The sequence below is a fragment of the Penaeus chinensis genome, chromosome 26 (assembly GCF_019202785.1).
Source record: "Penaeus chinensis breed Huanghai No. 1 chromosome 26, ASM1920278v2, whole genome shotgun sequence".
Lineage (NCBI taxonomy): Eukaryota > Metazoa > Arthropoda > Malacostraca > Decapoda > Penaeidae > Penaeus > Penaeus chinensis.
The window spans coordinates 6,365,798-6,378,390 of record NC_061844.1 but is presented as its reverse complement, the minus strand read 5'-3'; the positions used below and the strand labels follow the sequence as shown (position 1 = coordinate 6,378,390).

The 12,593-nt window shown below is 37.1% G+C and overlaps 2 protein-coding genes across 2 annotated transcripts in view; one reads left to right on the top strand and one right to left on the bottom strand.

The window, feature by feature from the left end:
- Positions 1-2,224: 2,224 nt before the first annotated feature.
- On the bottom strand, positions 2,225-9,607 carry LOC125039187 (U2 small nuclear ribonucleoprotein A'-like). Its single transcript, XM_047632966.1, has 6 exons — positions 9,411-9,607; positions 5,242-5,389; positions 4,756-4,948; positions 4,371-4,527; positions 4,048-4,182; positions 2,225-2,704 (listed from the first exon to the last, which is right to left on the bottom strand). Exons 1-6 carry the CDS (start codon positions 9,490-9,492, stop codon positions 2,676-2,678), a joined length of 744 nt encoding a protein of 247 aa, XP_047488922.1. The 5' UTR covers positions 9,493-9,607; the 3' UTR covers positions 2,225-2,675.
- Positions 9,608-10,228: 621 nt separating this feature from the next.
- LOC125039111 (V-type proton ATPase subunit H-like) overlaps positions 10,229-12,593 on the top strand; it is a 14,582-nt gene continuing 12,217 nt past the window's right edge. The window contains exon 1 of the mRNA XM_047632846.1: positions 10,229-10,341. Coding sequence (XP_047488802.1) covers positions 10,293-10,341 — 49 coding nt within the window. The 5' untranslated portion in view covers positions 10,229-10,292. The remainder of the gene's footprint in view (positions 10,342-12,593) is intronic.

The following is a 12,593-nucleotide window of genomic DNA, read 5'->3' as shown; positions in this document are numbered from 1 at the left end:
AGGTTGGTATGGTCGGACAGGTAGGGATTCCCCACCTATGTAAACATTAAAGGGAAGGTCATGTCTACGGAAAGTAATTTTGGCAATGTTGATAGATTTCTTACGATTTCCTCTAGGAGGAATGGAGTAGCATTGTACATTTGTAGCATCATAGTCTGTGAGACAAGCGAGTAAGTCCTCTCCACAATCTGACCATTCTTTGTCATAGATTGGGCAATCTGTTGGGGAGATAGAGACAGTTCCGGTGCAAGTATTGAGGGTTGGATGAGGTTCTGTAGGAATGGGATTACCACATAGATCAGTTAGTTTTGTTAATGCTATAGCTTCGTTTTCAGTTGTTACTGTGACGAGACGGGAGTAGTCGGGTCGGCTACGGAAAGAGACTTTGCCTACTTGTTTTTGGAGGCATTGTTGGAAGAGGAGGGTGTTTTGAGAGTAGGGAGCTGTGGGAGGGATCACGAAAAATCGATCCCATTTGGCTGGGCTAAATCGAGTATTTAGGATTCTTGTAGAGGTGGGGGTAGTAGAAGTGCAGGGACGTGTGGAGGAGGAATTAGTGTTGAGGGGGGTAGTGTTATGGGGAGGTGGGCAATAAGGTTGTAAGGTAGTAATAAGGGGAGATGGGGTGGTTGATGAAGAAGGTTGTGGGAGTAAAGGTATTGAAGTTGAGCATGTTGGAAGAGTAGAAATGTCTCCTGGGGGTTGGTTGTTGATTAGGGTTCATACTGTACTAGTATGCATTGATGATGGGGGAGTTGTTGCAGTGTTCGGAGCCGTGGTCAAAGGAGAGCTGGGATTGGGGCTATTTGATAAAGGGGCAAGCCTCATTGCCCCTAAGAGTGGGGTTACGTCTTCATTATTGGCCATGATAAGCCTGGAATATGTTGGGGGAAAAAAATAATCCACCCCTCAGGGTCCCCTTGAGGGGTTAGGGCCAGGTATGGCAGGGGAATACCATGCCCATGGTTCCCTCAGGCTGTTCAGGACTGACATAAAGGAGGAGGAGGAAGAGGAGAATGAGAAGGCAAAGGAGGAGGAGGAGGAGGAGGAGGATAAGGCAAAGGAGGAGGAGGAGGATAAGGCAAAGGAGGAGGAGCAGGAGGATAAGGCAAAGGAGGAGGAGGAGGAGGAGGATAAGGCAAAGGAGGAGGAGGAGGAGGAGGATAAGGCAAAGGAGGAGGAGGAGGAGGAGGATAAGGCAAAGGAGGAGGAGGAGGAGGAGTAGGAGGAGAAGGAGGAGAAGGGGGGGGGGGGAAGAAGAAGGAGGAGAAGGAGGAAGGATAAAGACAAGAGAAAGGAAATGATGATAAAGAAGGAATGATGAGGAGGGGGATGAAGAGAATGATGAGGACGAATGAGAGGAGGAAGGGGAAGAGGATATGGAGGAGCATAGAATTACAGGAAAGATAAAATGGAAAAAGTGGAGAAAGAACAGAGAGAGGGTGGTGAGAGAAAAAGGAGGAGGAGGAAGAATAGGAGGAGGGAATGGGAGTAGGAGGACAAAGAAAAGAGGGAGAAGATAAAGGATGAGAATGAGGGGGAAGAGGAAGAGAAAGAGCAGGATGAAGAAGAGAATGAGGGGGGGGGAGGAAGAAAGGGGGAGCAGAGAAGTAAAGGTGAGAGAGAAGATGGAATAAAAAAAAAAGAAATGGGAGAGGGAAGTGAAAGCAGAAGAAAATAAGGTGGAGGAGGAGGAGGAGGAGGAGGAGGAGGAGGAATAAATAGGAATAACAGGAAGAAACCTTTCACTTCTAGGTGCCTTTTAATATGCATTTAAATCATATTTTGCAATTTGCATAATGATTTTTTTGTGTGTGATTGAACCTGCTTTACCATGGGATATCAAACATGGACATGTTACTTGCTTTTGTTTTTTTGTTTATTCCAAATGCAATTAGATTTGTTGAGCTATTCAACTAGTTGTTTTGGAAGTATCCATATTATTAAATATCAAAAAGTTTGCATATGATCAAGTTTACTAGAAAGTTTGCATATGATCAAGTTTGTATTGAAGTTAGTGCAGATTACGATTATAAACTCCTTAAAATAAACCTCAGGGATATATCTATAAGGTTGCTTTTACAAAAACACTTGGATATGCAATGTTGAGTTCTTGTTCCTCATCCTTAATATACTTAATAACTCATTCATTGTCTGTTTCACAGAAATAAAAACAAACATACACATGCATCCACGATACCAAAAAGGAAATCAAACTCGATGGTTTCCAAAAGAATCTTTTACTTCATCAAAACTCCTGCACACATTTCACCTAGCACTTCTCAACCCTTTAAACATAAAAACTCTGTCTGGCAACATCACTTTAGTCAAGAAAACATATACATAGAAAAACACATGATGGAGAGGTTGTGTATCTGTTCTTATCACTTCTCACTCATCAAATGTCTTCATATGAATAGCAACAGTTATATTCTTCCACAAAAAAGACAGTGCTGTTTACTTACCAATTTCTGCTGAGCCGCAAAAAGCATTATGAAAAAAAAGGATCAAGAAAAGAAAAAGAATAACTGTGTATAAACAAACCTATTAATTTACTGGAAAAAGACAAAAAATTTACAATCATCTATACCATTTGCATTTAAGAAATGATCCTTTTTTAAAGGTACACAAAAAGGGATGCAAAGTTGACAATCAAGTTTATTTTGTGGTTATTTTTAATTATCCTCCTCCTCTTCTCCATGTCCTGTAAAACAGAGAAAAAATAATTAGTTCCAAATAGCATAAGCACAATAAAATATCAATGTTAAATCATTGTATTAACAAACTTAACACTAGTACCTATACCCCCTGTATTTATTTCCTCATCAAAAAAATTTTGTTATCAACTGACACACGTATTAGGTCTGCTTGCTAAGGGTGTGTATTGACACAAAAATATTCTTGTGAAACCTTAACACACTCACAGAAAATTGTCGCTATAAACATAAAAAATCACATTAGATAGGAAACCTTTCTTTACGTTGTGTTCTTCCAAACTTCTACATATTCAGGAAACTGCTACAACTTTCCACCTAGTTCAGAAACATTTCCCCTAAAGCATACATATCTAGTAACAGCCATTCCTTATATATAACAAATACATTCCCCTGATTATTTTGCTGATGTTTGACCTTGCCATCTACCTAAGGACATTTTCCTTTTCCTTTCTTTTCTTAGAGACCTTGGTTTCTCACATATACAGAAAATTAGGTAGGGATAACATTTATGTATGCCATATCCCCTGTGACTTTACTTTAATAATTTTGTTTACACACAGATGTCTCCACAACACTTGATCACCAAGGAATCCATTCTTAAGTCTAACCTTACGATAAAGGATTTTAATTTTTATTACTAGTATTGTTCGTAACTTATTACATTAGTTATCAATACAAATAAGTGACCCTGAAGTGCCTGATTACTTTTTCAACAGCATAGGCTAGACCTGGCTCCTTTCCAGCACTTTCTGACATTATCTAACTTTCTTTTTCTTGTGTAGTTGATGGGGGAAAGAAAAAAAAAAAAAAAAAAAAAAAAAAAAAAAAAAAAAAAAAAAAAAAAAAAAAAAAATCAATTGAAAGGAATCTCACTAATCCACTGCATAGACTACAAAGACTGCTTTACATTTCTTTCTGTAGTTGTTTGACTTCCAACAATATGAAATTGTTGGAAGTCATAGTTGTCTCTTTAATCCAGAGACCTTTATACTTACTGCCTCTTTACCCCCCTTCATCCAACCTGCAACATTGTCAGTGTAGAGACCAAGTCAGTAGGTATAGTAAATAGAATAATTCTTCACTGCCTCTCTGAATAAATAAAGAACTGACAAGACCTAAAGACCTAAATCCCTAAAGGATGAACATTGGCATGCATATTAAGTATACTCAGGTTTTTAGAACAAATTAACCTATACAATACAATCTGAGCTTTGTCTGGCTTACCACTTAGGCAATCAAGTCACTCTGACACATTCCACTAGGCAAAGTTGCATGGTATCAAAAAATTTAAGATACTAAAGCCATCAAATAAAAGAAGGGCACAACTTACGGCGCTTGATGCCCTGTGATCTGCCGGGGATGTTGCCCGTCCGAAGCATATGCTGCAGGCGTTCCACCTCTTCCATAGACCGGGCATTGGCAATAGCCTGGCGAATGGCAGCTTGGTCCTCTACTGTCATCTGGTCTGTTGTTTAGAATGACAAATTAGAATTTTCTTCTCCTTTTATAAATCATTAAAGACAGAAGTCTTAGTTATCGCTTTAAGTTAAGACAATCATTCACCAGTTTCTTTTCTGGAAACTCTTAACCTACAAGTGAAATAGTGATAGTGCATAACAATCAGAGAACATCTCCAACCCATCTGATCCTTACTGAGAGCAGGACGAGAATCCATGATGCCACTTCCTGCCACAAAAGTTCGAGCTTTCTTGGCCTCCTTCTGAATCTCCTTTCCAAGCTTGCTCTTGAACAGCTTCTTTGCCATCTCACGTTCACGCATTCGTACCCGACGGAAGTCCACCACTCTCACCTGGGAAGGGAGACATGGCAGAAAATGAATGAACAGAGGTATGACAAGATATATGTTTTACAACATATGAGGGCCAGGGAAATTTAAAGAATATCATGTTCCAATAATATCTCTCTCACACACACACTCGCACTCTCTCTCTCTCTTGCTTAAGTCCAAATTGTTGAAGTTATAAAAATCTTGTAATTTATCAAACTAGCCAAAGAACTAATGACCTAACAAACAGACCTGTGGGAGTTTGTTAATGAGGTAGAGACGATAGTGGTCACGAGTGGTGACAGGATTCCCAAGGAGGGATACATGCTCAAGCTTCTTGAGTCCTGCTAAGTTGTCAAGGTCGGCTAATTCTTGCACGAGGTTGTTGGTCAGGTACAAACACTGGAGGTTGGGAACCTCCTCTGGCAGAGTGTCTGATATGCGGCTGGTGCAAAAAAAGCAAAGATCTTATTATGAGGTAGAAAGGTATAAAGGGTGAGGCATTAGAGAGAGAGAGAGAGGGAGGGATGCATAGCAGGAAGAAGGAGGAAGAAGAGGGGGAGAAGGGTGGGTAAGGCAGTAGAGAGGGAAATAGGGGGAGCAGAAGAGGAAGGGGGTGGAGAGAAGAGGAGAGAAGAGGAGAGGAGAGAGATAAAAATACAATTTTTTTGCTTCAAGCAATAAACCAATATTCACATGACTACCTGACATATAATTACTACAACAAGTTAAACTTACACAATTCTGTTGTTGTTTAGTAGCAATGATTTTAGTCTCTTCAGAAGGGGAAAGCCATCCAGTTTCCGAATGTCATTGTCACTGAAGTCTACTGTGTCAAACTGGTCGAGAGTTGCTCCAAGATTCTCTATGACTGGTATCTTATAACCTGGAATTAAATTCAAAATGGAATTAATAAACTTTTTTTCAAACCCACAACCTTAATACCCCTACTCACCTTACAGGCCCTTCTATGAGCCAATCACAGTTGTGATCTGCCTCTTTCTCCTTGTGAATGGAACATAGTGAGTGTGAAGTGGTATCTCTGATAGTGAATGAAACAATTCATTCAGCCTAAGCTCTGTATCTTTCCTAATATTATGTATCATGGAGTTACCTCTTGGTGTATCATCATTCTCTTACAATTTATGCATATGAATACTTACACATACATCTAATTACACATTTTCTTGCTTTATATTATAAAAATACTATTCTGTGCTTCTTTTTTCTACATACTCAAAGTAATTTATCCTCATTTTCATTCATACATATTTGGTAACCATGATAATTTTTTTAAAATCTGAACTCTAATAAAACTTGTACATGAGATGACAATTGAATATAAATATCTTTTTGGATGCAAAAAAAAAAAAAAAAAAAAAGAGCTCTCTAAATGCCTGCAACCAAAATTTCCCTAAGCGAAATGAAAAATCAGGCCTTTCATCCTTTCACAGACAAGCCTGTGGGTTAGCAGTTCTTAGGGGTCAATTTTGTTAATTTTGTTAAGATATAATTTTTGATTTGTCAAATGCTACTTTACTGTGATTAAGTCAATATGGGGTACTTTTCTAAAAATATATTTCATTGTAATTTCACTTTGCCTTGCCCTTTTCAAGAACAGCAACTGTATTGGGAGATTATGACATGCAGTTTGAGTTGTATAGAATTTGTCTAAAACTAGTTAACAAAACTGCACCAAGGGGAGAGCCAGATTTCCTAATTGCAGAGTTCTTTCCATACCAAATTTGAGTTTCATCTTTCCCCGTTATCTCAAATCCCCACAGCACAATCGTGTTATACTGAAGACTTTAGGGTAAGTACGAACAACAGGACCACCTCAGGTGATTGCTGTGGGCTTTAAACATTCAGTACTAAGGCAAATCTCAACAAAGCTCTAACATGTATAATTTGACAAGATAAAGAGATTGGACAAATACATTATTTTTAGTTTTATAAATGGCAAAATACCCCTATCGCTAAAAATACCACAGTATCAAGGACGGTACATGATGGTGAAGTGTAATAATGAAGGCACAATGACATAAGATTAGTACAGTTTAACTGGCATCTAACGCATACTGGGAAAATTTATATTGCACGAAGTAAATATCTATAAAATAATAAGCAAAAACATTCATTGTCCTATTACTTCTAATTGGACAAAAGCAGTACTGCCAAAGATTATTACCAAATTTGCTATTGCAAACAATGAAAGTGTAATAATTTAGTGTTCTGTTACAGCACACACAACAGAATTGGGCTAAAAGCATTTTTAGTTACATAGGGAGAGCAAGAAGTTAAGCTGCATGGCACAAAGTACTTCCATGGCCTCTGAAGTATTTGGTGCTAAGGCAAAGGTAAATAAATTCAATCTTACATTTTATAGCAAGTATAAGCTGTTTGACAATAATCATCACTAAGGTTTGCAATTTCTGTTACTAAAATGTGTTTATAGTTTCTTGCTTGAGAATGACATCTGCTTAGATTGCGTGTGCTGCAACAATGGCTTGACAAAGAACTGTCAATAGTGCAACTTTTTTTTTCTTTGTTCTAATGATTGTAAACTTAATCAATCAATAAAATACTGTTGCTGTTTGAGTAACAGTGAAGCTGTATGCATAAGGCTGATATGGCCATTAGGAAACTTACTGATACGGTCATCAGAAACTTTCAAAACGCGTTTTCATATTTAAAAATTGCTTTTGTTCAACCATGATTTAATGATTTATATTGTGCATCAATCAGATATGACACTCATCAACGAGTCAAATGCAACGAAAAACACCAGCGTAACAGCACTAAATTAGATAAGAAAGTCAGAGGCTGGATGAAACTGGAAATTTACTAAATAAATTAACAAAAACATGGGTTAATTTTCCAACTATGACAATCAGGTCTTCCCTGACAATACTTCTATCATCAGATTTGTTCTTGTGTGATGAGAACAAATCTGATGATCATTTCTGTCGGATTCTCCAGCTAACAATCTTGATTTGATTTGAGAAGTTCCGATAGCAGGGGAGGACATGAAATAGGGAACAGAAATGTGTAAAACAAGAACAAAAAATGCTTAAAATCAGCTAATGAAACTTTACGGACATCCTTGCAACTTTGAAAGTCTACAGACTGACACACCAAATTTTAATAAATACCAGGAATCAAATCCACCATTTGGTAAAAAAATCTGTTGGATTTCACATAATCCAGATCTCTTATGGTAATCGTACAATGTGTCCTAACCATTAACCCAAAAACCTTAACCCCGTGGGATTTATACACGATGATCTATATATTCCCCCATAGTAATATATAAGCCTAGCCAGGGGGCTCTGTCCCCTGGGCCCCCATAGTAATTTATACGCCTAGACAGGGGGGCTATGTCCCCTGGACCCACATGGAATTATATTCACCTAGCCTGGGGGCTATGCCACCTGGACCCTTGTGGCTTTGATAAAATATAATCTATATATTTCCTAGCTGGAGGCTCTGTCCCTGGACCCCCAGGCTAAAACCACATACCTTTATATATATAAAAAACAAACTTTTCTTCGCTTCCATCTACGGTCAGAATCGCTTGGTTTCTTATAACTTTTTTTCGTCCTTTGAGGCACTAGGTGGCTTTAAAAATTACCTGGAATCAATGTAACACTTAAAATGAAACATTTATCACAGGCTTTTCTCAATGAATGGTGTCGCACAGCCTGTAAAATCTCTGGGTGGCAAAACATGTATGTGCACAAGGTTATTGTACAGAATAGCGCAACTAATTACCAATACACAGAAAAAAATATATAATAAAACTACAAGAATGCATTACATACATGAACTCAGAAAAACAGACACTGATAATTACACAATGATCGTTCTCACAAATACATAGCAATACACAGACTACTTGATAGATTGCAGTAATGAATTACATATCCCCTTGGCTAGGCACATATACTACCATGGCAGTCCAGGGAGCATAGCCCCCTGGGTAGGGAATATACACCACGGTGTTAGGTTAGGTTGGATGTTGGGTTAGGACGTTTTGTTGAACCCCTTCCCGCCAGGTCATGCTGTGAGGCTTCAAAACAAACCAATCGATCTTTGGGGTGCAGCTGTAAAATGTGGTGGCACGCCAAAGCGCTACAAGCTGGTGATTTGGCTTGTTGTACCAAACTCCTGCGTTCAAAGTCGGCGCGTTGACATTGATCTCTAGAGCATAGAGTTCTTATTATTTTCTTCACCCTTCACAAGGGGTTAACAACCACGGGGGTCCTGTATTACCCCATAATTTTACTGATATACTTCATGTCCTCCCCTTCTATCAGGACTAACAATTCAAGATTGTCAATGGAGAAGGTGATCATATCTCCTCAATGATTCATTGGCACAAGGAACAATGCCTAGAATCGTTGAAAGCAATTTCAAAAGTAACCCACTACCCTCTTCTACATATTGACCAAAAGTTTTCCCTTTTTATTTACTGTAATCCTGACTGTTATACACACAAAGTCTTCCAATACATGTTACTGCCAGTCTTGTTGGGGACAAGGTGAAGACAGAACAACAAAATGCATGACACAGCAGTATTTCCACCGTAATATGAAAACATGAGTAGGTTTATTGTTTATTGTTACCGAGAGCGACGCACCCTCCACAGACAAAGTACCAAAACCAGGGTATGACGCGAACCCAAAATTTCAAACCTAACTTTCGAGGTAAATAGGAGGTCGCTGCAGCTGTGTTGTGTTGATAATTACTTTATTTCATACTCTCTATAAGATGTCCATTTCTTTATATTTTTGTGCGTCGCTCTCGATAACATTAACCGCAAAAAAAACAAAAACAAAACAAAAAAAACACAATTTAATTAACGATAGGAACCTACAAAGCCGTCAAAATACACGCTGTAAACTTGCCTCTCAAGATTAACTCTCGGTCTCTGACGGGATTAATGTGTTGCACCGACTGTTGAATTAGTTCTGGCGTGAGCTTCACCATTTTGTGTTTCTCTGTTTCTAATTCTTAAGGAATATAAGATAAATACGTTAGTTTCTGAATCAAACACCTTCCCACAACGTTCTTGTTTACATCTGAACGCGAGGCCGCACTAGGCCGATGGCTCTTATCTAAATATTATGACTTTTGCACTGAATAACATTTGTTGTTAGCTTCCTTGCTTTCCTTACAGTTATCCATGTCCTTTTTGTAATTTACGATGATACATATACATCTTTTCATATAAATCGTTAATGAATTGGAGTATGCGCGTATCATGCTTTTCTTGTTAACAGTGCATTGTGGGAAATCAGCAGACCAATCGTCTGCAGCAAAACAATACGTCCGATTTTATGGACTATAAATTAAGGATGTTTTCCATGACTATTCTAATCTATTTGTCCTACATATCCAATTTATGTTATTTTCAAAAGTGTTTGAATATACTTTAAAATTTTTAATTGCCTTCTGTTTAATGTAGATTGAATCTAAAGATGCTTCAAAACATATAACCAAGACATTCGAACAATGACGTATATTTGACAGCCACACATACCAACCAAACTATATGATAACAAATATCATCAACAATAATAATAACCAACGTAATAATATTAAACAGGCATACAATAATATATTAGTAATATAAGTATATACTAGAGCTGATATAATGATATATTTTCTCATCAGTTCATCATTATTTTATGCTGGTGTACGGGTCCATGTTGGCATCCATGGCTCAGTGTGTCCCGTGACTTCGACTTGCTAGGACGTTGGTAAAGTTAGTCAGTCTCTCCGCAAGAATGTCGAACCAACTGAATATGCCCACCCTCCCTGAAGACATAGACAGGGGTAAGAATCATTTTGATTGCTGTTCTTCAGTGGTCCATTGTGTGCTTCAATAATTATGCATTAAAGCGTTGGTACATAAAAACTCATTGACTATTTTCTAGAGTGCCAGAACCTTACAATTATTTCACGATCGTATGTAATATCGTGGAAGTTAATTGAATTTAATTAACACCAGAAGCATTACGGAAGTAGATTTCAACATTTCATCAGTTCAATGTTTCAGTTGTTTTAGTCAGTGCCAGTTAATATCTTTTGTATGGAATGAAAAATTAGCGTTGGCTATTGAAATTTGAACACATTTTATATTACAGGTAGTTTTTATTTAATGTTTGGGTAATTAGAACAATTCGGCAACACAAAATATATTACAATAGAAAATACTGTTTTATGAAAGAAACAAAGAGGAGATGTACTATTCTACAAATTCACTTTCAGAACCATTGTGGAAAATTGGAAAGTATAAGACCACACAACGATTTTGCATAGGAGGTACCATACAGAGAGGGATTTAGGGGCCGAAAATAGGTTTGCGGTAGGTTAGGGTTAGGTAGATTAAGCAGTTGGCTCAACTAATAGTAGCTAAGCCTCAGGATGATGCAGTTTGGTTCATAATGAATAGCATTTTTTGTATCTAATATTTCCATCTAATATCTCCATTTCACATTTTAATTATCCTGGGAAACTGGCTTTGTTTAACATAGAAAAAGGTGGAGTCCAATTTATTTGAGTTCTACATATTGTAAGTCAATGGTACTAAACCTAGAAATTATTTCATGAATGTGGGAATTTATTAATTTTCTACCCTTATATATTTTAGCTTTTAAAGTTCTGATTTTAAATCTGTAGTCCTATATATTACTGTGTTTAAAAGCAGTAATGACACCATTTTAGAAGGATTTGCAATGCCATCTTGAAATTAAAGTATGGGGCAGTTGTATCAGAATAAGATTTATGTGATTTCTAGTTTGCCATATGGAAGGCATAGATAAAATAATCACTTATTCGTCATATGGGCATGGTCTACCAACCTTGTTTTAGAGCAAATTATCTGGTATACCAATTAACCATATAAAAGTTACAGCTTAAGTATATCTCCACAGTATCCTTCTTAGATGCCTAGAGAGTTTCAAAACTCATATCCCAATTACAGATGAATATTAATGTCAGAGAATGATTCAAGTTTCATTATGACAAATTTTAGTGTAAGTTATCATATAAAGTAGTAAAATGTATGTAGATGTATTTATAACATTCAGATTTTTAAATTATTAAAAACAGTGATGTACCAATAGGTAACACTATGGTATGTAATAGCAAGTTGTGTGGAGGGGTAGTTTGGGAGAGGAAAATATTAGGTTTTGGCAAGATGAAATTTATCATACAGTCCCAGAAGTACTAATCCACATTCACTACAGTACCAGAAGTACTAATGCACACTTGTTTGGTTCCATACATAAGAATAAAGAGGCCTGAAATATGACTGTAGGATATGCTAAGGGACTGAATGGCCCAAGAAGAGGAAAGGGAGTATGGGGATGATATTGTGGCTGAAAGAAACTTGCTAAACAGTATCAGACAGATTAGTAGCATAAAAAAAAAAAATCAATTTTTAACAAGCCTTGTATAATCATGGTGAAAAGTAATGGCTGCATATGCAGTAAGCCACTGTGGTGGTAACTAGGACTGGAAGCAGAAAAGGTTTTGTTTATAAGGACCCACTTTCATTTCTCTGGATGTGTTCAGAGAGTTGTGAAATTGATTTTGCTCATAGTTTAGTTCTACACCTTTGACTGCCTTGGGCTGATGATGTACTTAGTTACTGTTTATTAGGAGGATATTGGACGCTTTTGAAGTTTTTTGTACTAATGGTCATCAGTGAAATTTGTAAATCCAAATCATATAGATGTGAAGGTTGACATGGGTAACATGGTTTAGTCACTGGTAAATGAAATATTTAGCTCCCTTTTTGCCAGATCTCTGTACTAGTTATTGTTATTTGAAAATACCCCTCTGATTAGGGTAATAGATAGAGATAGCAGAACTTGAAACAGACATTGAAATCATGTCAAAATCTTCCATGATGTACTAACTGGCCCAGAAGTACAATATTTTAAACATAATTTATAATCATGGATTGGAACTCCATTATCCATTCTTATTGTATACATTATCCATTGTTTGATATACACATGTATATTAAATGTAATACAAGCAAAAGATAACAAAACTTCCCATTTTTATTTGGAAAAAAC

Excerpts from the sequence above, each read along its gene's own strand:
- LOC125039187 (XM_047632966.1), bottom strand. The coding sequence starts at position 9,492 with ATGGTGAAGCTCACGCCAGAACTAATTCAACAGTCGGTGCAACACATT. Across the intron at positions 4,949-5,241 it reads CTAAACAACAACAGAATTGT|CCGCATATCAGACACTCTGC; the intron begins GTAAGTTTAACT and ends TTTTTGCACCAG. Across the intron at positions 2,705-4,047 it reads ATCACAGGGCATCAAGCGCC|GACATGGAGAAGAGGAGGAG; the intron begins GTAAGTTGTGCC and ends TCTGTTTTACAG.